At 38.5% G+C, this 26,691-nt stretch overlaps 1 protein-coding gene across 14 annotated transcripts in view; it reads left to right on the top strand.

Annotated features, from left to right (window-relative positions):
- Adgb (androglobin) overlaps window positions 1-26,691 on the top strand; it is a 143,240-nt gene that overhangs the window by 29,681 nt on the left and 86,868 nt on the right. For 6 of the 14 annotated variants that reach the window (XM_087651342.1, XM_087651334.1, XM_087651395.1 and 3 more), the window contains 6 exon segments: window positions 5,074-5,166; window positions 7,764-7,835; window positions 8,694-8,903; window positions 15,489-15,628; window positions 18,031-18,117; window positions 20,025-20,326. In XM_087651342.1, the coding sequence (XP_087507468.1) occupies window positions 5,074-5,166; window positions 7,764-7,835; window positions 8,694-8,903; window positions 15,489-15,628; window positions 18,031-18,117; window positions 20,025-20,326 (904 nt within the window). 14 annotated transcript variants of the gene reach the window in all.

Here is a 26,691-nt window from a genome sequence, read left to right as displayed (position 1 = left end):
TATCAGATCATATAATTTTGGTTTATTTTGAGGTCTTTGGTCTATTTGGACTTGGGTTTTGTGCAGGGTGATAATTATGTATATATTTGGACTCTTTCACATACAGCCATGCTGGCACCATTTGTGGAAGATACTGTCTTTTCCCCAGTATATATTTCTGGGTTCTTTATCAAAAATCAGTTGTCTGCATGTGAATAAATTTATGTGTTGGTCTTCACTTCAATTTCATTGATCAGCATGTGGGTTTCTTGTGTGAATATCAATATCACACTGTTTATCATAACACAACTCTGTAGTACAACTCGAAGATAGTGATACGTCCCGCAATTCTTTCATTGTTCAGGATTATTTTAGCTATTGTTTGTTTGTCTTTATTATTTTGTTCTTGTGTGTGTTTGTTGCCATATGAGGCTAAAAATTGTCCTTTCAAGGTCTGTACTGGAATTGTAATGAGAAATTGCATTGAATCTGTAGATTGTTTTTGGCAAGGTAATTATTCTTACAATATTAATCTTACAGATACATGAACATGGGAGATCTTCCCACCTTCTGGTGTCTCCTTCAAACTCTTTCTTCAGTGTCTTAATGTTTTTCTCATACAAGTCTTTCTCCTGCTTAGATAAAGTTAACCCAAGATTTTTATATTATTTAAGACTATTGTGAAAGTTGTTGTTACCCTGATTTATTTCTCAGTCCATTTATCATTTGTATAGGAGGGCCACTGAATTTTATGTTAATTTTGTATCTAGGGACACTCTGCATACTATTATATCAATTGTAATTAAAGATACTCTGGCTTCTTCCTTTCTAATCTTCTTCCTCTCAATCTCTTCCTTGCTGTAGTTAAGGCTTCAAGTACTATATTGAATCTGTATGGAGAGTGCCTTGTTATTGATATTAGTGGAATTGTTTGGAATTTTTCGCCATTTAAGTTCATATTGACTCTGTGCTTGCTGTAATCTGCCTTTACAATGTTGAGGTATGTCTCTTGTATCCCCAATCTCTTTAGGTCCTATTAACATGAAAGGGCATTGGATTTTGTCAAAGATCTTTTCTGCATCTAAATATGATGATCATGTGGGTTTCTCTTTTAGTTTGTTTTATATGGTAGGTGATATTTGCAAATTCATGTGGAACCACCCTTGCCTCTCCAGAATGAAGCTGCTAGATTATGGTGGATGATCTTTATGATGTGTTTTTGGATTCAGCTTGCTAGAACTTTACTGATAATTTTTTACCTATGTTCATAAGGGAAATTGATCTGAAATTCTCTTTTGTTGTTGGGTGTTTATGTGGTTTGGGTATCAGGATGACTGTGGCCTCATCAAATAAATTGGGTGATGATTCTTATGTTAAAGTATATGCCTATTTTGTAGAATAATTTGAGGAGTATTGACATTATCTCTTCTTTGAAAGTCTGGTAGAGTTCTATATACTAAAACAATCTGGCCCTGGCTTTTATTGGTTGGGAGACATTTAATGTCTTCTTCTATTTCACTGGGGCTTATAAGTCTCTTTAAATTATTTATCTGGTCTTGATTTAACTTTAGTAAGCAGTATGTAATGAGAAAATTAGGCATTTCTTTTAGATTTTCCAATTTGGTAAAGTATAGGCTTTTAATGTATCCCAATGATTCTCTGGATTTTCTCTGCGTATGTTGCTATGTTCCCCTGTTCTGATCTTACTTTGTTAGTTTGGATATTCTCTCTGTGTCTTTTGGTTAAATTGGATAAGAATTTGCCAATCTTAATTGTTTTCTCAAGGAGCAAACTTTTTCATTTATTCTTTGTATTGGTTTCTCTTGTTGTTTCTATTCTATTAGTTTTACCTCTGAGTTAGATTATTTCTTTGCTCTCAACGTTTGTGGGGTGTGATTTTTTCTGGAGTTTCAGTTGTGATGTTAAGTTACTAATGAGATCTCTCAATTTTTTTTATGTAGAACCTAATGCGATGAACTTGCCTCTTTGCCTGCCTTCATAATGTATCTTAAGCTTGGGCATGTTGTGTATTGATTTTCATTCAATTCTAGAAAGTCTTTCATTTTTCCTTCATTTTTGTCTTGAGCCATTTTTCATTCAGTGGTAAGTAGCTGACTTTTCACAAATTTGTAGGCTTTTTGTTGTTTCTGTTGTTGATGTCCAGCTTTAGTTCATGGTGGTCAGATAGGTGAAATAATATAGGGGGTTATTTCAGTTTACTTGTATCTTTTAAGATTTGCTTTGTGGGGGTTGGGGTTTTATCTCAGTGTTGGGGATTTATCTAGCAATCGCAAGGCCCTGGGTTCGATCCCCAGCTCCGAAAAATAGAAAAGGAAAAAAAAATAAAAGATTTGCTTTGTGTCCACATTCATAGTGAGTTTTGGACAAAATCCCATCAGGTAATAATAAAAAGACATTCTTTTGTGTTTGGGTAAATATTTCTATATGTAAATGTTAGGTCCATTTGGTTTATAATGTCAGTTAGCTCTGCATTTCTCTGTTTAGGTTTTGCCTGGATGACCTGTCCATTGGTAAGAGTTGGATGTTGAAGTCTCCCACTTTCAGACTGTGCAGGTCAATATGTGATTTAAGCTGAAGTAGCATTTCTTTTATGAACTTGGGTACCCCTATGTTTGGTGCAAAAAGGTTAATAATTGAGATGTCTTCTTGGTGGACTTTTCTTTGATGAATACATATCATCTTTCCCTATCTATTATGACTTGTTTTGGTTTGAAGTCTACTTTGTCAGATGTTAAAAGAGCTACACCGGTGTATATATGAATTATTTATTCTAGCTACTAGTTGGTATAAAACACACAAAATCCTGGTATTTTATGAACAAGCTGTAAGGATAGATTGGGCAGGTTTTGACATATTCTAACTTATGGCCCAGCCATATATCCCCTGTTACTTACTCTTTGAGTTTCTCCTGGGCTGCCTTTTTGCTTTATCAGCCTATCTTCAGGATTTATTTCTCCTGGTTATGGGCTCATGGTCCATCTGCTCTTATGGCAGCCTCGTCCTCTCTGTCTCCTTTCTCCTTCTCCCTCATGTCTTTCCTGAGATCCCTCACTCAACCATCAAGTAATAGCTGTCTCTCTTTACTGCCCAGTTACAGGCTCTAGCCTTTTATTAACCAATTAACTTTAAATTGGGGACCAAGGTTTACACCACAAAGGCTGGCATATATGACAATTTTCTGGTCTGAGGAAAACCAGATCTTGGGGTATAGAATTTAGCACCAGACCAGCCACAAACACCAACTTGCTTCTTAGGTCCATTTGTTTGGAATGTCTTTTCCATCATTTTAGCATGACGTGATGTCTATCTTTGCTGTTAAGGTATATTTCCTGGGTGCACAGAAGGATGAATCCCATTTTCACCTCTATACTCTTAGTCCGTGTCTCTTTATTGGGGAATTGATATGTTGACGTTGAGAGATATCAATGAGTAGTGTTTGTTAATCCTTGCTATTTTGTTGTTGTGGTGTTCGTGTGTGTATGTTTCCTCTCTTTTGATGGTCTAGTCTAGGATTATTCATTTCTTGTGTTTTCTTGGATGTAGTTAACCTCTTTAGGTTGGACTTTTCCTTCTAACACCTTCTGTAGGACTGGATTTATAAATAGATATTGCTTATATTAGGTTTTAAGATGGAATGTTTTATCTTTTCATCTATTGGGACTGAAAGTTTTGCTGGGTATATTAGTCTGAGCTGATATCTATGGTATTTAGAGTCAGTAGAACATTTATTCACACCCCTTTGGGGTTTAGATTCTCTATTGAGAAATCAGATTCCAATAGGTCTGCCTTTATAAGTTACTTGGTTATTTTCCCTTGTAATGTTAAATGTTCTTTCTTTGTTCTGTTCATTTAGTTTTCTATTATGTTGGGAGGAGACTTTCTTTTTGGTACAGTTGATTTGATGCTTTTTATGTTTCTTGTATCTTTTAGACATCTCATTAGGTTAGACAAATGATCTTTTATGTTTTGAAAATATTTTCCGTACCTTTCATCTGGGTTTCTTCTCCTTCCTTTATTCGTTATGTCTTTAGAATTGATCTTTTCATAATGTCCCAGGTTTTCTGGATATATTGTGTCAGGAAATTTTTTAGATTTAAACTTTTTCTTTGACTGTGATATCCATTTCTTCTATGGTGTCTTCAATGCTTGAGAGTTTCTCTTCCATTTTTTTATTTTGTTACTGAGACTTACCTTTGAAGTTTCTGCTCAAATTAGTAAAATTTTTACTTTCAGATTTCCCTAGTATGATATTTCTTTATTAATTGTTTCTATTTTTGGTCTTAAACTGTTATATTCATTTCCTTTAACTATTTGTTTGTGTGTTGATAGATTTTGTTTATTTCCTATTTCAGGATCTTTATCATATTCACAAAGTCTATTTTAAGTTCATTGTTTTGTGCTTCAGTTGTGCTATAATACTCAGAGCTTACTGTTGTAGAGTTCCTGGGCGTTAGTGGAGACATATCGGTCTGGCTGTTATTGATTGTGTTTTTTTGCTACTTTCTAGGCATATAGATTTGGGAATCTTTCTAAATGTAGATATCTGGTCTTTTCTTTGTTGGATAGGTGTTTTATTCCTTGGTTTCTGTTGCACTCTCTGGTTCTTATGGTGGGTGGGTGGGATTCTGGTAGATATGGCCACTAGGGGTAAAATGTATGTCTGGGTATTAGGAGCTGACATTTAGGAATGGGGTTGGGCTAGTAGGAGGGGCCTGAGGAAAGGGAGCACCATGTTCCACCAGGATCTGCTTAGTCCCCTGGGAATGGGGGCAGCGAGTGAGCAGAGGCCAAAGCTTGTGATCTGCTGCAAGGCTGGGGATGAGACTTGGCTTGGGGTTGGAGGCCTGAGAGGTGGAGACATGCAGTTAGCCTAGTTGCTTCCCTGGTCATTCTGAATTTCAGTATTTTAAATATTCCACTAGGTATTTCTGAACACAAATTACACACATATTACTCTACAAATACTTCTATATTGATCTGATATTTATATTAGTTGGTTATTATTAAGATCGGATTTTTATGATAGTAAAGCCACATTTAAAAGGTCAATTTTAAATTTTCTTCTTTATCTAGCACTTTTTCGAAGACCCTGAAGGAAAGATTGAATTACCACAGTCATTGAAAGTGTTTTCCTGGAAACGCCCGCAAGATTTTATATTTAGCCGAGTAAGAATTATTTTCGCTATTGAATGAAATATATATTACCTACTAGGATGGGATATCTTATTGACCAAAGTTTTTAGTCTTCAAGTAGTTTACATGTTTTCCCTGTGGTTTATAGCAAAAGTAATTGCCCTTTGGCCTCTAACTCAGAAGCTAATATTTATCAGTGTATTTTAATTCCATTATTGAGGGGACTATGAAGACTCACGATCAACTGCTTTCTGTGTAAGCATGAAGACCTGAGTTCAAGCCCCGAACCTGTTTGAAAAGCCAGATGTGGCAGCATATGCTTATAAACACAGTGCTGGAGATAGGTACACATGCTAATCTCTGGGGCTCACTAGCCAACCAGCCACCTGAATTAGAGATCTTCAGATGAAAAGAAAACCCAGAGTATACAGAGACTGAGGAAGACACAAGAGTTGCCGTCTGGCCTCCACATATACCACTCAAGTGTCGCAGCAGACATACTATACATGGACACAGGCTTGCACACACACACACACACACACACACACACACACACACACACACACACACACACACACACCAAACAGGAAATTATTGTATTTTTGTCTATAGCCTTGTTTTTTCACTTTCTATCTATCCAAAATACCAGATGATAGCCAAAAATGTTATTCAAAACCATTCACTATTTCTGACTGGTGGATTCTACATCTCAGCATGAAATCACAGGCTGTGAAGGTCTGTTTCCTCTGGAGTTTATTGGAATTAATTTTCCCAACCAAGAGGCTTGCACATGGCTTCCCGTCTTTCAGGGATCCTCCCAGCATCTCCTGAAACTCATCTTCACTTCTAGACTCCACTCTCAGTCACAGGAATCTTGTATTTGTGGAGACAGCTCTGTTTTAAGCAGCTCTCACACACCTCAAGACTTTAGTTGCTCTAGTCTAACATCTTAATAGCCACAATAATTTGAGTATATTTCTTGTCTCTAGGGTTTTAATTATCACTAATGCTTTTTCCCTTGCTGAATTTCTTACTGTTTTCATTGAATGCCTAAAACACCAGTAGGGTAAATTAATTAGTACCAGTCAAATAGTGGTAATGGAGCCCATTCTTTCTGTGCATTTGTAGTCTATTGAGTCTCTGTTGCCATACAAAGTAGTTTTTGTTCTTCTAAGTGTTAGCCTCCATCAGAGCTGGTACTAATGCAGGAAAATGCAATTTAGTCCTTTTACTAATTAGGAAAAAGCTGTATCTGTGTTGAGTGATTTACTAAAACAACAGTGTCTTTTGAATGCTTCCTTGTAAGACATTTCAAATGAGACCATTATGCACAAAACCTGCTTCTAAATCAATTTCAATATCGGGCAACATTGACGTGAATATAAATCCCCACTGACTACATAATGTACTTGAAAGTGATAGATTTTTTAATACTTCTTAATCTGCTCACTGTAAATTAATCATTGATGCCCTAATGACACAAATGGTTTTATAAACTGAATAAATAGGTGTTTTGTGAATGATCTCCACTTTTTAGTAGACCTCAGGTCTAAGCGTTACATTTGTATTAAAAATAAATTCAGTCTTGGCTGATAACCTCTCCACCCGCATACCTTGTAACAGGTCGTTTGCTCCACACTGCTACCTGTCCTCCACAAAGATTTCTTTCTGGATGTATCATCTTAGAATGGGTGGCACAGAACATCCAGAAGGGAAAAATCTAACTAATAAAAATCTTTAGAATAGGATTTCAAGATTTGTTGTATAGACTCACAGTCAGAATCATTAAATATACTCATGAGTAAGGTTAAAACAATGACAAAATACTTCATAAAACCAAGACTTTTTATGAGGTTTGGTCTATGACATCTCCCTTCTTTCCAACTGTCTCATAAAACTAACTTCTGTTGCTCTTTTTTTAATTGTAACATTTGACCCTTCCCTTTCTTTCTCCAAACACTTCCACATACTCTTACTGATCGCTGTTATAGGCACATATATGCATGTACATGCATGTTTGCATATACATATACATTTTTAAATATAACCTGCTGAGTCTGAATAATGTTACTCCTATGTATGCTTTTCAGTGTAATAGTTTAAGAAAGGTCAGGGTTCTCTTGCCCTGGGAGCCACATTTGCCTGTAAACAGATGACTTCAGTACTCTTGTTGGCAGGCTTTATTTTTTACAATACCAAAAAGGGCCCTGGTTCCCTGCTGAGAAGGGATCTTGATGTGTGCACATGGTTTGATTCCTCTGTAGGAATGGCCTTGTTGATGTTTTAGGAGATCAAAGGTATATAAAAGCCGTGCACCTAGTGTGATATAATTTCAGCCTCTTTGCCTTTAAAGATCCTGCTCTTTCTGGCCACCAAGTTTTCCCAGGCACTAGTCTGTTTTCAGTAGCCTACTAGGGGACTTAATATACTCTTGATTGACTTAATAAAGTGTGGCGGCCTATAACATTCTGGAGTGGATTATATCATTCAGGACTTTGGGCATTAGATAACCAGTTGATGTGCACTTTCCTGGGGAAGATTTTTTTCTCTCATAAAACTGTCTTTTTTTAATAAGTTAGGTTTCTTTTATTTTTTTATTCAAATAAATGTCTTTTTTTCTTAAATTTCAGATTCCTGTAGTTGTGAAAAATGAAATGACGTTTGACTTGTTTTCATCAAATGGACATTTACTCTGCAGTGAGGTAAGTAGGGCCATGGGCCCACTGTCCCCACTGAGGAATGGCTTCTTGGCAAGTCTCCTGGGCAGTCATTGGCATTCACCCTTGTTTGTCTTTGAGTTGTGGTACAATTGAGTGGAGTTTTTTTCCCCAAACTTTTTTGAAGCGTAGCTGTGAATTAAAAATTTCATCTACTTATGTATTTATGGTACACATTTTAGTGATTCAATAAACATACATACAGAATGGACTAACAAATTAAAAGTGTTTGCTTGTATGTTGAGAACATATAAAATCGACCATTTTAGCTTACTTTGTTCTAAAAATTCTTAGCGTTCTCTGAGGCAGTTAGCTGTCCCCCGCCCAACACAGATGTGTGAATGCATGGTATATGTATATGGGTATGTGTGTGTGTGTATGTGTATGTGTGTATGTGTGCATGTGTATGTGTGTATGTGTATGTGTGTGTATGTATATGTATATGTGTATGTGTGTGTGTATGTGTGTATGTGTATGTGTACATGTGTGTGTATGTGTGTATGTGTGTATGTGTATATGTGTATATGTGTATATGTGTATATGTGTATATGTATATGTGTATGTGTGTATGTGTATACACATACACACCTGCACACACTCGGCTAACTCAGTCAGTGTAAAGTCAGCATTTTTGGGTCTTTTAATTTATGTATTATGTCATGTCATGAAAACAAAATTAAGACCTGTGATTTTTCTGTAATTCAGAAATCAAAATGATGAATACATTGTATGTGTAATTTATTATCACTCTTGGAAACATATTTTTATCCTATGTCATTATAATGGCAATATCATTTTAAAGTAACCTATTAATACCAGTGACTTTCGTTGCTTTGCATTCAGCTTATGAGGTGGATTATCAGTGAAATCTATGCGGTGTGGAAAATATTCAATGGCGGGATCCTAAGCAATTACTATAAGGGAAATTCAGGAGAGCTTCCTATTCTACCCTGGAAACCCTGGGAACACATATACTCTCTCTGCAAGGCCGCGAAGGGTCACATGCCTTTGTTCAACAGCTACGGGAAGTATGTCGTAAAGCTCTACTGGATGGTAAGTCGTTCATGCTGCTGTGCGTTTGAATTCGTTTGCCCTTCCAGTGAAAATAAGAAACCAGAATAAAAGGCCATATTTAGTCCTCTTAGGCAGTCTCGGAAGTTTTCTAGGAAGGCTAGCCTTCTATGGCAGACTTCTAGGAGTGTGATTGGGCAGCCAGACTAGAGGCGGACTTCAGCAATTTCCAGGGATTTTTCAGTGGCCTCCTCCAAAGAGCACCTCGCAGAGCTGCTGTTCACAGACAAGCACTGAAACTCAGCGAGTTCCACATGGGTTACTTTTGCCATCATTGAGAGATCGGTGGCTACTTGGTTTTGCAGTTGATAGACATGTGCTGTCTCTCAGCCGTAGATGAATTTCTATCGCTTCTAAAGCAACTCCAGCTAGAAGGGCTCTATCCACACTCGCATGTATGTGCGTTAGTACAGAATTTAAGTAAATTCTTTCAGACAAGATGTACTCTCCCCTACCCCTCTTTCTTGTCCCTTTCTAGACACAAACCTCTTATGTTTTTTTTTTTATTTTGAAAGTTCTTCAGATCTTTCTACACATACTTGTCTGTCCTTTCCTTCAGCCTGCAAAACTTTAGGAAACATGTTCCTAAAAATGCACTTGGCTCCCTCCTGCTGTCAGCATGGTCTGCTGACGATGAGGCTTATTCCTCCATTGCTGGTCCTCCTCTTCGCTCTCTCCCCTCTGCTGTAATTATTTCTTTCCACTGTAGAGCAATTTCATTCTCTGGTCTGATGGGGATTCTTTGTCTTCTGTGCATGGGTCTCTCAGAGCCTCTTTCTTTATGGCTCTTTCTTTATACCTCTTTTCTTTAGAGGTAACACATTTCCTCGGGGCCTCTAATGTTTAAAATTCTGATTTTTTTTTAAAACCGCCTTTGGTAATACATGCCTGAATTATCCAAAACTCACGAAGCTAAATCAGGAGATTCTGAAGTTCAGAGTAGGTTCAAGGCTATTGTGGGTAATTTAATGAGATCCTTTCTCAAATAAAAAAGTTAAACTAAAAAGAAAACATTTGTGCATGTGAGGCAAATGGTAGAGTATTTGCCTAACTGTAAAGTTCTGGGTCCAGTCCTTCCAACCCCCAGCACTGTAACATTGAATAATGAGTTGTGATTTTCATAGCAGAGTATTTTTCCTCAGGAAAGTGTGCACAGGTTCAGCCTGGAGTCTCAGATAGCTGTACAGGTTCTTTGACATCGGTCAGATTGCATGCACATTGGGTCACACTGAAGCATAAAGGACAGAGATTGGTCTCCCCTTCCACCTGCCTATGATGGCAGGAAGCAGGGACGCATGGCATCTTTCCGAGTGCCTTCTGATTTCCATATTGCCTTGACTCCCAAGAGGAGAGGAAGAAGTGATTCGCCCATTGCTTCCCACTTGAAGTACAGAATGCTGTGGCCAGCCTCCCTCTGTCTCTGTGCTCGCACGTGCCTCTAATAAGTAGATAACAACATCATAGGAAGAACCATAATATCAACCAACCAGAACCCCCCAGAGCTCCCAGGGACTAAACCACTAACTAAAGAGCACACATGGAGGGACCCAAAGCTCCAGCGGCATATGTAGCAGAGGATGGCCTTGTCGAGCATCAATGGGAGGAGTAGCCCTTGGTCCTGTGAAGGCTGGATGCTCCAGTGTACAGGCATGCCAGGGTGGGGGAGGCAAGAGGGAGTGGGTCGATGGGGGAGCATCCTCACAGAAGCAAGGGGGAATGGGATAGATGACTTTCAGAGGGGGAACTGGGAAAGGGGATAACATTTGAATGTAAATGTAAATAAGAAAAAGAAATGAATAAATAAATAAATAAATTTAAAGAGTTAACACATACACCAAGACCAATAATTTATCCCAGTTGTTATCCATGTATTCATATGAAAAATAATTTTTGTTATTATTTCTCATTGAGATTTATATCTTCATTCACATATTATCTAATTTAAAGGTTCTAGAACTGTGGGGTACAGCAAAATGCTCGGGTACTTCAGTCTCTGTTTCCCACGCTCTTGCCCCAGCTCTTCCCCGACCACCTGAACCCACCTGGGAGCAGAGGCCGCAGCACTGGTTTGCTGTCTGCTGTGTCAGTTTTGAGAGTGGGTCTCATGCACCGGGTGGCTTTGAACTGTCCTGGTCTCATCTCCCATCTGAGGGAAGGGCTGGTATCAGCCATCAGGCAACACTTACAACCCTGCTGCTCAAATAAATTCTGCATGCTATTTCCATTAATTAAATGCAATGAGCAATGCTTTCAAGATGTAAAACAATGGCAATGGAAAGATCTCTTCCTCAGTTACTGTATCCCCCCCCCCGGAAATACTATGTTTAATTTTATAATTTTATATGCTTTTAGCAGACAAATTCAAAGACTGTTAACATGTTCACTATAGAAAATTTGAGTTCTTTGTAATATTAACATATTTAAAGAATCACACTCATGATTCACGTATACTTTTCTTTCTTTCTTTCATTTATTTATTTATTTATTTATTTACTTATTTATTTATTATCTGTCTATCTATTTATCTAACTTTACATCCCAATCATGGCTTTCTTCTTGGTCCCTCACAAACCCGCATCCCTTCCCCTCTGCTCTTCTCCTCTCTTCCCCCATTCTGGCATGTCAAGTTCCTACAGGATTAGGCATTCACTCTCCCACTGAGTCCAGACAAGGCAGCCCAGCTAGGGGAACTGGATCCACAGACAGGCAACAGATCCAGAGAGAACCCCTGCTCCAGTTGTTGGAGGACCCACATGAAGACCAAGCTGCACATTTGTGCAGGGGGCCTAGGTCCAGCCTATGTATGTCCTTTGGTTGGTTCAGTCACTGGGAGTCCCCAAGAGTCCAGGTTAGTTGATTCTGTTGGTCTTCCTGTGTAATCCCTATCCCCTCTCGGTTCCTCAATCCATCTCCAAACTCTTCCACATGACTTCCCAAGTTTTGTCTAATATTTGGCTATGGGTCTGTGGCATTTGTTTCAGTCAGCGTCTGGGTGGAGCCTCTCAGAGGACAGTTATGCTACGCTCCTGTCTGCAAGCATAACACAGTATCATTAATAGTGTCAGGGATTGGTTCTTGCCCAGGGGATGGATCTCAAGTTGATTCCCCCAGTCTCTGCTCCGTCTTGGTCCCTGCACATCTTGTAGACAGGATATATTTGGGGTTGAAGGTTTTGTGGGTGGTATCTTTATCCTTGCACTGGGAGTCCTCCTGGCTACTGGAGGTGGCCCCTTCATTCTCCATGTCTCCTAATGCTAGGAGTCTCGGCTAGAGTTACCCCCGTAGGCTCTCTGGAGCCTCCTTCAACCTCTATCTCTGGCACATAGTAGAGACGCCTCCCCTCCCACGCTGATCTCCATTCTCTGTCCTCCACGCTCCCTATATGTGATCCCCTTGCTCCATGCCCTCTCATCATCCCCTCTCCTACCCAGTTTCTCAGGATGACATTACGCAGAATGACATTTTCTCAGTCTAACCATTTGCATGCAAGTTTCAAGATGCCCTTGATGTTAAGAGCTGAGTTGTATCCCATTGTTATGTAAACAAACCACATTTTCTTCATCCATTCCTCATTTGAGGGGCATCTAGGTTGTTTTCAGTTTTTGGCTACTAAGAATAAAGCTACTTTGAATTAGTTGAACAAGTGTCCTTGTGGTTTAGGGGAGCAACTTTTGGGTATATGCTCAGGTCTTGGGTTAGGACTATTCCCAAATTTCTGAGAAACAGCAAAATTGGTTCAAAATTCTGAACACAGCAATGGAGTTCATCCTACTCCACACCCTCGCCAGCATGTGCTATCACTTGAGTTTTTTTATCTTAACCATTCTGATGGGTATGGGATGGAATCTCAGGTTCATTTTGATTTGCATTTCTGTGCTGACTTAAGGATGTTGAAAATATCTTTAAGTGCTTCTTGGCCATTGGAGATTTGTAAGGTTGAGAATTCTCTATTTGGTTGTGTACCCCATTTTTATTCAGGTGATATGGTTTGTTGGTTGCTGAGTTCTTTACATATTTTGGATATTACCCTTCTCCCTATTTCAGATGTAGGGCTGTTGAAGATATTTTCCCAATCTAGAGGCTGTTATTTTGTACTTTTGGCAATGTGCTTTGCCTTAGAGAAGCTTTTAAGTTTCACGAGGTCCCATTTATTTTAACATTTATTTAGTTAGTTGAAAAATAAACTTTTTCTTCTTAAACACCATGGTAGCCAGATAGATCATATTATGGGGGGGGGGGGGCTTTTCCTTTGTAGCTACAAATCAAGTTTCTCTTCAAAAGGAGCTTCTATCTCCCCAGGATCCACTCCCACACACCTCCCCAGGATCCACTCCCACTTCACTTCTTCTTCAGAAAAGAGCAGGCTTACTGCTTTAGTGAAGACTTCAAGGACTATAATAAAGAGCTAGGTGGAGAATGGACAGCCATGTCTTATCTCTGATTTTACTGGAATTGTTTAAGTTTCACTCCATTTAATTTGATGTTGCCTATTGGCTTGCTGTATATTGCCTTTATTGTGTCTAGGTATGTGTCTTGTAACCCCAGTCTCTCCAAGACTTTTTAGCGTGAATTGGTGTTGTATTTTATCAAAGGCCTTTTTGTTTAAGTCTAATTAGTGAGGATAGTTAAAAATTCTTTCATAGGAATCCAATTGGCCACTTCATAACATGGTTTGCAATCAAGATGTGAGAGATTTTTTTTAATTGTGACAAAATATGCCAATTTTAACACACTGTTTTAACCAGTTAAGGGTGCAATTAAGTTCCGTTCAGTATTTTCACAGTTTGTGAAAATAGTCACAGCTTTTATTCCCAGATTGTCTCATCACTGGAAGCAGAGACTTTTAACTTAGTGGATGATGGCTACTCATTAGTTCCCATAGCACCACTTGGTGGCCACTTTCTAGCTCCACAAGACCCCTAATTCCATTTCTGTTGCTGTAATTACCTTGACAAAAAGCAACATGGAGGAGAAAGAGTTTATTTGCCTGAGAGTTTTTACAGATTATAGTTTGCCATTGGAGAAAAGTCAAGGCAGGTAATCAAAGCAGTCAGTTACGTCACACCCATACTCAGGAGCTTCATGTGCAGCTAGATTTCTCTATCATAGTTCAGGGTCTAACCTGGGGAATGGTACTATCCACTTTCAGGCTGGACATTTCTACCTCAACCAACTCAATTAAATCAAAGTCTTTCACAGGCCACCTTGATCTGGGGAGCTCCTCACCAAGACCCTCTTTCCAGGTAACTCTAGGTTTTGTGAAGTTGACAGTGAAAGTGAACCACCTCGGCGAGGACACCATTTTTAAGGTGCTTCACGTGGGTGAGGCACTTGTCTTCTTGTATCTAGCTCATTTCTCTGTGAATTTATTGCAGCTGTTATTTCATTTGAATTTATAAGAGTGGGGATGCTTTTACCCTGTAACTTTAACTCTATCTTGCCCTGAGTCATCTATTGAGGAAGAAAGACAGATACAAGCTACTAAATAATCTAATATTGAATTCCAGGTCCCATAGAAGGAAAATATTTCAAATGTCACATTCTTGTGACTTCCCGCTAGCACAGTGAGTTGCCTTTTCTCCTGGTCCTAGAGTGTTTTGAATATACTACATTTTGTATTGTTTATATATGGGCTTTCCCCCCACTAGGTTCTAAGTGTTGAATAGCAATAGCCCTAGCCACCTGTTATGAATACTGTGGGGCATCTCTTACTTGATATAACTACTGAAAATATTTGCTAACGCAAAGATGAATTTATAAGAAATCAAGGCATGTAAGCTAAAACAAAAAATAATAATTTGTGATCATTTGATTCATGCTTTTAATTATAAAATAAAGAGCTTTTAATTTAACATATAATTTTTTGATTAAAGAAAATATTACTTACCCAGGCAATGATCACACATGCTTTTAATCTCAGCACTCGTGAGGCAGTGGCAGGGGAATCTTTATGAGTTTAAGGCCAGCCTGGTCTACAGAGTGAGTTCCAGGACAGCTTACATAGAAAAACTCTGTCTTAAGAAACTGTGTGTGTGTGTGTGTGTGTGTGTGTGTGTGTGTGTGTGTGTGTGTGTGTGTGTATTACTTTACCCTATATTAGATAATTAACTAGGAGCACTCAAAGTACAGAGATTGGAAATATAACATTAGTAAGCATATGTATGTATCAGTAGTAATAATTAAAGTTGTATTTAAAGAATTTAAAATATATTTGTAATGTTAATTTTTTCTATGCAAACTGTATTATGTTCAATCTTACTTTTGGTTAAATCATGTTTTCATTCTGCTATCTACTTCATTATATGCTCATAAACCAACCAAGAGAAGGAACAGTAGTGATATCACTATAGAAGATATGCTATAATAATATATTTCAGAAGCTAAAGTTGTCAATCCAATTAGTTCTGAAACCTGTATCTCAGTTTTCTCACCTATGATGTTAGCATCAGTTCTTTTATTTAATCAGAGGTAAAAGTGAGTGGGGACATGTAGTGATGTCTGATGGGGAGAACCCCACACATCCTTCAATCATTTAATCACACTCATTTGCTTTCTTCTTGTTCTTAGGGCTGCTGGAGGAAGATAACTGTCGATGACTTCCTGCCATTTGATGAAGATAACAATCTACTGCTTCCAGCTACAACCTATGACTTTGAGCTCTGGCCCATGCTACTGTCGAAAGCTATCATTAAGCTGGCAAATGTTGAGTACGTAAAGAGAAATTATCACTTATTTCTGTGAAAATAACAGGGCAAGGACAACGACATCCATGCTGAGAGCCTTTAATAAAATTTATTCAAGGAAGTCTTTCCTTCTACACAGTGTAAAATTTCAAATATAAAAGTTAATATGACCACAGCACAGGTCTAAAGTTTGGTTTAACTGAGTAAAAGACAAAATCCACCCCAAGAAAACACACTCAAAAAACAACCTGCACTCTTTGTTTTCTTACTAGGAGTGCAAAGTGTATCACAGAAAATGTTTCATGTTAATCAGATAAATTGTTTCTTAGGGAAAATATCAAATCGTTTAAATGTTGAATAATCTATACTCAGATCTAATTAATGCTTTTGAATCTGCATTTGCAGCCATGATGTATAAACCTTAAATAGCTCTTAGGAGCTATTTAGGAGCTCTTAGGAGTATGCCAAAGTTCTCTTCCGGCTTTTGCTCTCACTGGCCACCAGATACCGTCATGATGAAAACCACTCATCTCATTCAGTGTATTTGCAAACTCTGCTTGTATTTATCTGCCTGTGAGTCTTTTACACCCACCATACAAGGTTGCCATGTCCTAAAGACAAGCCTTTCTCTACTTCATGACAACTCACCGTGAGAACAAAGTTCAGATTCTGAGTTAGATGTGATGGCAACTCTGCATCCTCACACACACAGCACAGGCCCGATCCCAGAATCCCCTGCAATGTGCCACAGCAATGCCAGCTTCCTTAGAGCTTGGCCCCCTTGCTGAGTAGGCCCTGTCAGCCTGCTGTGGAAAGGCCCCTCCCTTCTCTAAGAAGCATTAACAACACCATTCAGATGGCTGGGTTGCATTGTGGAGAGTCCTCTGACTCTGTTTCTTTTTTGAGGATATCACATTGGCAGCCTCCTCCTTAGGTTTCTTGGTTATCCTCAATTCCTCTGGCAATGTGGTTCACTCAGCTTTCAGTCCAACATTTCAATGGTAGTTTTGTGAAAACTTTTGCCCAGATTATTTTTTTCTTTTAGGTAGATAAATATTAAGTATTTCCGCCAGTGACAATTACGTCTGTTTGGCAAAACTAAGGAGAATGTTCTTGGTGTCACTAAGGGTTGGAGCTGCCAGGCTGGCAAAGCCTTGAATAGATGACCTGGATAGCTGCAGCAGCTTTTCACTGGTTGTAAAGCCATGGTTCAGTGAATTCATTAAGAATGTGATTAATAGAGTTATTCTTTTAAAATAAACATAGACAGCTCAAAAAGAAAAGACTAATTAAAGTTTAGTATATTTTTAAAAAGATTTCTAGTAGAACCTGTCTTACTTAACATCATGTATATTTTTTCTATGAATTCACTGCAGATTGGATTTTATATGTGAGTGTGCCATTCAACAGACAAACCTAATGCTTTGTGGTGATTTACAGCCCCGTGTGAAGTATGGAGAGAAGAGAGCATCATTCCTATGAGGCTTGCAAAATCACTTATAAAATGAAACTGCCAGAGGTGTTTAGGGGATACAGTGAACCATACACTGGATTTATGTTGTCTTTGAGAAATGTAGAAGCATCAGAATTCATAATCCATTAAATAAGCCAGTGCAAACAGTGGGCTACATCCCTGACAGGCTACGAATTCTTTCTGAAGGAAAAGATGTGTCTTGGTCAGTCAGTCAGCAGTGACAACAGCAAGTCTGGCTCAGGGTAGACTATGCCTCCACTCTGGGGTGGAGTAGGTTATATTTCTCTTCATTGACTAATTAATGTACATGCAAACATACTAACCAGCCAAGGAAAGCATACAAAGGCAGAAGGACCAGTGCAGTGTGTGGTGTCTGGTTAATGGCAACTTCTGATTTTATGTCACAATGCCGGGGCTACTCTTTCACAGAATAGACAGATATTCCTGGTTTCTGTTCCACTGTCAGTTTCACTAAGGATTCCTCATGCTCTTCTTGAGTTGCCATACAAGAGACTGAATGCACAGCCTTGTGGGCATCTCAACGTAGCCTATACAGTTGGAATGGTAAAACTATTCCACTTTGAAAAGAACAGAGTCGCACAGATTATATAAACAAGTTAACAGTAAGTTGTACTATGAGTATGTTTTATGTTTAGGAATCAATGGAAATTTTAGAGCTTCCAAAGACATAGTTCCTAAAATGTTCCCCCCTTGTCAAAAGAAACAACCAAAATTATACCTTCATGCTTTCAAAATACATTTGAAGGTTTGATACTGGGTCAACTCAGGCACTTGTAACAAACAAAGGCATCGAGCTTGTGAGATAACATTCCCTTACACTGTGATGTGCAGCTTCTAGGATATACTGATTACTATGATGCTCTTTATTTATTGCTATATGTTTCCAAATGTTGGTAACTGTAATATCATGTATTCTTTTTTTTTTCCCCAGCATCCATGTAGCACACAGGAGAGAGCTAGGAGAACTCACAGTAATCCACGCTCTTACTGGGTGGTTACCTGAAGTCATCCCTCTTCAGTAGGTTTTACAAAAAATATATTCATTCATCTATTTTATCTATCTATCTATCTATCTATCTATCTATCTATCTATCTATCTATCTATCTATCTATCTATCTCTCGGATATAGTTTGCCAGGGTATACATGTGAAAGTCAGAAGACAATGTGCTGGTCCCAGGGATCAAATTCAGATCAGCAGGAGTAGCAACAATCACCACTTACATGCTTGTCTATCTCATCAACCTTTTTCACTATATTTAAATATTAAGTTGCTTATATTATTTTTTCTTTCCAACATTTTTCTAAGATGTTCTTTAAGATTGGTTTTAAAATGGTCATGTTTTACAAAACATTTGGGAGCACAGCATTTTATAGTATCCTTTAAACTGCCTTGTGAGTTTGAGGGTCAGTTACTCTTCCTTACATAGCAGAAGAATACACTAGATTCCTTGTTGAATCAAGGACAGGCTAATAATAAAACAGGCAATCAAGCAAAATCTGTTTCTCCTTATCAATCTGCAAGATTTATGCCCCCAGCACACAGAAGGCAAGTCTCCCATGTTGTACAGACCAACCCTTCTCTAATTAGGGTTCTTGCAGCACAGCTCAACATGCCAATGAGTCACAGATGCTGGAGTCGGAAGTGCACGATGACTGTACAGCCCTGCTCTGTGGGGCATCCTCACATGCACCAGACGAGCCTGATCCCATACCTTCTCACAGGGACGCAGCAACTCCATTCTCCACTGAGCTCATCCTAATGCCTTAGCAAACACGATCGGTTCTGTGCTCAAAGCTCAGCCCCCCTTTTCTGTAGAAAGCATAGCTTTTTGACAGATATATTTCATACATATTGGGAGACATCCAATTACTTAAATAGCTAGTTCTAAACCCAAGCCTGTACATCGTCTTCAGGAAAGAACAGTGCATTGTTAGAGAAGAGGCAAAACAAAGGAAAAAGACTTTGATTGCTGTAGGTGGCAGAAGACAAGAATGCATCCTTGCTTGAGAGGACAAACTAATGCAGTTTGCTGTGTAGGTCATTCTGATGTGATTTGGAGACCCATTCAGGCCATAGTTGTCTTCAACTGTCATTCTTTGCTGTGCTTAATAGTGACTCTGAGTAACTGTCAGAGAGTATGTCCTCAATCCGTGTATGTGAGCTGAGTTAGTAGTTTGAAAAGTATTTTCAAAGTCTTTCTAAAAAAAAAATGGTAACAATTCTTCAGGCTCTTCAAGCAGAAGCATGTATTTGCCCCATCCCTGAAACTGATGTTCACACTAACTTCAAAGGATTAGTTAAAATTAATGTGGCTGATTAATTAGTGTGGGAAAAAATCAACTCAGAACAGACACAATAATAAGGAAGTGGGTTAGGAAAAGTATAATCCCCCAAAAGTATTTGATAAGCTAGTGAATTCTAGAGCAGGAATTGGAGAAGGACTAGGGAGGAGCAGCATCATATGCTAAAGGCTTTTGATAACATGTTAAAAAATTCTTGGAGAGGGAGGCTATCACTGGAAAATTTTATTCAGGAAGATCCCTATGTACTCATATGGCATTTATACATATATATTTTATGTGCACATACAGTATATATACACACGTAGCATATATAACATATGTGTATAGCATATAATCATATATAGCATATAAACACATGTGTATATTTCATATATTGTCTCCTCTGCCAGCTTGACTTTTTTTTTTTTTACAAGTTTTGGTCTCTGTATCATCGAAACACTGTACGTAGTAAGAATGCAATAAAAGCACAGTCAGTGAATAATATTTCTAACAAAAAAAAATCAAGGTAACAATTGAAATTAGTCCTGGTAATTAAGAACTTAACTATCCTGTCAATAGCATCTTGATATCAGGTAGAAAACCATCATCTGGAGATTAACACACATTTATTTCCTCTAAGTCCAGCATATGTGGACAAAGTCTGGGAGCTCTTGAAGGAAATACTGCCTGAGTTTAAGCTCACAGAAGAGCCCGGCTCTGAAAGCAAAATCACAGTGATAGAAAACAAACTGAAGGAACCCACAAAAGAGAACAAGGACGTCAAGGATGGGAAGGACGGCAAGGACGGCAAGGACGGCAAGGAAGCGAAGGACGGCAAAGAAACGAAGGACGGCAAAGAAACGAAGGATGCAAAGGACTTCAAACCGGAAATCTCCCTTACGACCCTGAAGGCTCCTGAGAAAGGTGACAGAGCTGCAAAGGGTAAGGCATTGAAAGTCCTCCTACCAGCCATGGCATAGAGATGCTACACAGCCCCTGTTGAGGCTGATGATGGTCTTTTGATGTTGCTACCATGTCTTAACTGTCCCTTTGATTTTAGAGCTCTCAGTGGGGCCGGTAGGTCATTATTGTCTTCTACCTCCCTTTTAGTAACTAGCACAGGCAGCTCCCAGTTTTGCTCATATTAAATTACTGCTGTAAAATAAGAAGACAAGATACTGACATCTAAATCACTACTCGAATATCTTTTTCATACTTATATGCAGAATGGGATGGACCCACAAACAAAGCAAAAAATCTTACCTTGCTGTTTTTAGAGAATGTGATATGAGCATGGGTTACATGAATTAAAATTTAAGATAGAAGTTCAAATCTGAAGAAAAGTAATTTCAAATTACCTTTTACAAAGTACATAGTCATTTCTATTTTCAAGTTAAAAAGTGGATCAAATAATTATTTATTCTGTGCTCACTGAACTAGCTTATAACTACGTGTGTGAAGAAACTGCTTATGAAGGAGAATTAAACCTATTAGAAGTATTCAAGTTTTTCCTGTATGTTTTGGTAGTATCTAAAAGGTTCCTTCAAGTGTCCATGTTTTTATAAAGTATTGACATTTTGTCAAAATTATTCTTTTTGAAGATTGCTTCTAACTTGGAAGGGAGAGACAGGAAGGACACAAATCGTAGTTAGCATGGATAATCCTGTGAGTTATTGTGAGGATCCGAAGGCCATAACTCATTGGTGTGATATTGATTAGCATAGGCAATGTCTTAAGTTTGATTCCCAGCTCTGAAAAGGCAAGTTAAATAATAAAAGACCATATCTGTTAGTGTTTCTTACCATGTAGTATACAGAAAATTTTACTTAAGTTCTATAAAAATGTATCAAGATTAGCTGTGTGAGTAATATGCACCCACTTCAGTCCCAGCACATATATCTTCTCTCTACTCCAGTTCTCTGGCCACTCATTGCTCTGCCTCCTCAGTCTAAATATGACCAAAATCATTCTGTGGTGCCTTCCTGTCAGCCTCACTGTGTATCCAGTTTGAACATCTCAGAATTACATAACTTACCAGACCAAGTTATGCTATTTTTAAATGTCTTCTTTTTCAAACAGTCATCTTACTGGGCCTCTAAACTTTCTGTATCCCAAGATGCCACTTTATCTGACATGAGCTGGCCCAACTCTTTCCCAACTGGCTCCAAACTGTTTGCTTCTCTGCATTTCCCCACAGTTTCCTCACTGATGCTCTCTGAAAACTCCAAAACATTCTTCTCAGTCGTGGCCAAAACCATCTTTTGAAAAAGCAAATTCCATCTCGATTCCCTTGTAAACTCGTTACTGCCTGTCAGACATGCTTACAATGAAAACTAGGACTCCGAACGTGACCTACAACACTCAGTGGCATCAATCCAGCTCTTCCTAAACCAGTTATCCTTTCACCCAGCTTCATCTGAACACATCCCACCCCAGCCCTCCAATCCCCTTCCGTGATCCACATGTTTCCAATATCTCTGCTGCCAACATTCTGGCCACAGCCCTCCTCCTCCTTTGGGTTACCCCTTCTCGTCTTGGCAGACTGCAACAGGTCCACACACTGACTGTCATTGCCCTTCAAAGTTCACTTTTTAGTTTCTGGTTAGCATAGTTCCTTTTCGTTAGTCAGTGTTCCCCACTAGATCATCACGTTCAGAAGGCGACTTCTTCCACATCTGTTTCTGCTTATCAAGATTATCACAAATTCCTAGAAAATTACCAGCACTTTTTTTCAGAAAAGAATATATTTAGGTAAATATTGGTGGCTGGACGCCTGAATGTTAATTTATGAAACATCAAAAGGGGTTTCTAGACAAAAATTATTTGGGAATATACTGAAAAATAATCCATTCATATGGAGAATACAGAACAGTTCTATAGGGTGGCCCTCCAGTGGGATGTGGATCCAGCTCTTCCTCCCGTCTCAGGAAGTTGACAGCACCACTGTCATTTAAGACCTTCTCAGTCACCGGGTAGAACTGCTGAGTTTTCCTCAGCCCTGGGTGCCATGGTTCCTTGGATCTAATGGGCCAGCACAGGTCACTGGGGCCACGCGGTGAACAGATATGAGTGTAGGTAAGTAGATGAACTTGGTTTAGAAGAGGATGAAGATTCCTGACAAGAGATTTGAATATTCTCTGTTTCTAGGAAGCCTAGTCATGGGCTGAGGGTGAGGCTGAGCTGGAAACTTAACAGCAGTGTACTGGGTTTGTGGAGCTAGGAAGGGAAAAGTAGCAGCTGTAGCACAAAGATGTCAAGTTGTTTATAGTGGGTTTTTCAAAATCATGGAATTAAATGACAGAAAACATGGTAGTCTAGTGGTAAACATTTAAAAGAGCTGAATTGTTTTTCTATGTACATGTTTTTATGGGACATACTATAAATCAAATTTCAACTAGGAATTTGACAGCAAAGTTCAGCTTTAAAACTGTAAATTAAATCACATATTGCTACAAAAACTTTGCTTAAATTAAGTTGATATTTATACAAAATAAAGGTTCTGTTAATCTACTTTTTAATACTTAAATTTCTCAGATATCTCAGCCTATATTTGAAGTTCTACTCATGTTTGCTTTTATGTCTAACATACATTTAAGATATATGACTCTAAGGTATATAAGATATTTAAGATATGTAAGACTCTATGAGACAGGTTTGTTTTCAGTGCTGAGGGACATCATAAGTTGTTTAGGTAATAATCTTTAATAATTGCACATCTTTTTAAAGATTGGAAGAGGAGACGAATAAGTTTTATAAATTTAGCAATTGATGCTGAGAATCTAAACTCCCTTTCTGAATTGAAGAGATTTATTAGGAAGAAAAAAATCTTGACCTTTTTTATTTAAAAGAGACAGTCATTCATAGAACTATGCTCATGAGTGAGAATTCAAATGGTGAGAACAGCTCATTAAATGGTTTATTGCACAAGCCATACTGAAAATAGGCGGTTGGTTCATTGATGGGTGTGGTTGGATTTCAGCCTCAAAAAAGGATATTTTACTGAAAGAAAATAGTGGTTTTCTTGAACTCAAGGTCCCAAGTAGAGAAGATTGAGAAGGTCCTGTATAGATAGGACTAAACTTCCAATGCATGCTTTGCTGGTTTTGTTTGTTTGTTTCCACTTTCAAAATGAGAAAATTAGCCTGGCATCATGATTATATATAAATAAAATCTACCGAGCGGGCTGAAGAGATGGCCACCCGGTTAAGAGTACTTTCTGCAAAGCATGAGGATCTGAATCTGGGTCCCAAGCACCCACATAGAGAACACTGGGCTGCTGTTGGGGCCAGAGACAAGAGGATTTCTGGAGTTTACTAGCCAAGGAGTGTAGCCGAAACAAGGGCTCTGGGTTCAATGGAAGGGAGACCCTATTCAAAGGACAGGGGAGAAACTAAGAGAAGGATCCCACATTCCCTTGTGCCTCTGACTGTGCATATGCACCACAGATACCTGTACACACGGACACACACAAGCATGTTTCCAGGTCACTATCTGCATAGTTTTATTATACATAAAGTTATGTATAATAATTGTTTTTATGAATCTAATACTTGCTAATTCTGCCCAGATTTTACAGCCCATGTTAATTTTTAGGGTTGTTTTCTCTTGCTTTACTGTGATATTTCTGATCAGACGAGACTACGTCTTGGGAGAAATTAAGGCTATCGTTTTACACTTGAGTGTTATTGCTTTGGCTTTCTTTAAGACACACTGGCTGAATATGTAACAGCCTCTGGGGTTTTCTAGATAAAAGATTTACTATGTTTTTTTAATGTGTCAGAGAAAGCAGATGCAAAAGACCTTGGGAAGAAGAATAAGAAGGATGGAGAGAAGGAGAAGGAAAGATTCAAATTTTCACTCCATGGTTCCAGACCCTCATCTGATGTTCAGTACTCTATGCAGTCCTTGTCAGATTGTAAGCTTTCAGTCTCTTACAGTAACTATCTTAGTCACTGCCTAAGCTGATGGAAAATGTTCTTTTGAAGTATCTAAGCACGTTTCCCTCAAACATTGGGTCCTTTGGGTGACTGATGGGTTGCCTGTTGCAGATGAAAACAGGAGCAAGATTGCCCTTGACAAAGTTTCACCTTTAAACAGGACCAAATGTTGCTAAATGCCACTTTTTCCTTGTGAAAGTAGAAGCAATAATACATTTCCCTCCCCTGCCTCAGAACTCATTATTAATATGGGCATAGTGGTGCACACCTTTAATCCCAGCACTCTAAAGGCAGACGCAGGTGGATCTCTGAGTTTGAGGCCAGATTAGTCTACATAGTGAGTTCCAGTCCATATGAGGCTACACAGTGAGACCCTGTCTCAAAAAAAAAAAATCCAATGACAAAACGAAGGAGGTTAAGAATGAGCAGGATGTGACTCAGGTTTGGGCTGCGAGCGCTCCCTAAAGTCACACAAAGTGTCTGAGTACCAGGCTAGGGAAGGAGGTTTTCGTAACGCCGGGTTCAAGCTCCGCACACCACCACAGCGGCATCTAAGGGGTTTCTCAGGATTAAGGATTAAAATCCAAATCACTTATCTGTTTGCATGTCATACTTCAGTTTACTTGTAAAGACTATTTGAGTTCTTAAAATTCCTGAAGACAGAACACTGGGTTCTGCTGAGCTCTACGTGGTGAATCTTATCTGACATAAGTTATACGGTCTATAGAGCTCCTACCCTATACAGGTGATTTTAAGTGGATTTTGGAGGTACATTTTTTCCAACCAGCTGCTTTCATTTTAGTGATTGGAGGTTATGAGTATTCTAAAGATAGCTGACTTGTAGACCCAGTTCCTATGGGAGAGAATGACATCATTTTTAGGCTATTCGCATTCAACTTGACAATAGAAATATAATATGCTTTAGCTTGCTCTAAGAAGGCATGGGAAACTTAATATAAAAGACACATGTTTTATTAAATTTCTGAGATTAATGTTTATCACAGCAGTAATTAAAATAAAAAGACATTCACAGTTTTAAAAATTCTAAGGTAAAGAAGGGGGACAGAAGTTGAACAAATATTTATGCATGTTTTTCATCTGTATGTGCGTACATTTCTATAATATCTACTGCAACCTACTACACGCTAATAACTATGTGACATTTAAAGGTTTCCCCCTTAGTTTGTTATTTTCAAAGTAAGTGTATTCATGAACGTAGCCTACAAATGATTCAAACAGCACATTTTTTTCTCCAATTACATGAAGTTAAGACTATTAGGAGTGTCCAGAAAGAATTCTTCCACACTATTTAATGGAAATATGGGCCTGTCCTAGAGTTCTGACACCTTTAGCCGTATGGATTCTCAGGGATTTTAACAGAAGTGGGAAACGGGTTGGATGATTACAGCTGAGATCTTTAAGGGCCAAACTCATTGATAGTAGGACCATTTCTGTTTACATTCCCTTACAGTTGCAGTTGGCCATACCTAAGAGGTTTGGAGACATGGCTTAGCTAAGTGTTGTAGAGAAAGAGGGCCCCCTCTGGTGGACAGTAGCTACCTTTGTCAAAATTGACTTCACCGAACACTGGAACCTCATTTCATCCTCTGCCCACAACTGTGTAGTCAGTACTTGACAAAATTATGACTGAAATTATCCAGCAACTGCATCTCGTTCAGGTTCCAAGAACTTTAGCATGTGCAGTGGCAGACACATACGTACACCTCCACTTCATTTCTAGAGACAGAGCCTAATGGGAACTCTGCAATATGAATTCCCATTCATAAAAAGAAGCAAGAGTGTGAATTGTAGTCACTGGCCATTACCAACTATAAAATTCTTCTGAGTCAGCTCTGTAAAGACCTTTGTCCCCACAAAGGGGAAGTCCTTTGGCTTGGGCTGCGGTATTTTGAAACAACTCCAGATGAGTTGGAAGTGGGTTTGGAAGTCCAGAAAGTTGGACTTCAGGGTTCATGCTTCTAACCACGGCACTATCTTTCCCCTCAAAAACTATTGATAGTACCACATTTAAATGTTGAACAATTTCCTGACCACCTAAATTTAAAAGATAACATAAAAAGAAGCTTGAATTCAGATTATGACATTAATGAAAAAGACCCAGATTTTATTATATGAACAAATCAGTCCTTCTAAAATCTGACAAAAATTACCATAAATATAAATATTTGAATTTTGACACAGGCCTTTACATTGCCTAGAGGGTGACTTAGATTTTGTAATGTAGCAAGAGTCTGTTGCAAAAGAGCAAAATTCAATAATGACTTTGTGAGGTTATAAGGAGGGCATTTCTGAATATGAGAAAGACTGCCACCATTTGTAATTTTCTCTCACTGATTAAAGACAAGTTAT

Source organism: Rattus norvegicus, chromosome 1 (assembly GCF_021556685.1).
Source record: "Rattus norvegicus strain SHRSP/BbbUtx chromosome 1, alternate assembly SHRSP_T2T, whole genome shotgun sequence".
NCBI lineage: Eukaryota > Metazoa > Chordata > Mammalia > Rodentia > Muridae > Rattus > Rattus norvegicus.
This window is presented reverse-complemented; position numbering and strand designations above follow the sequence as displayed.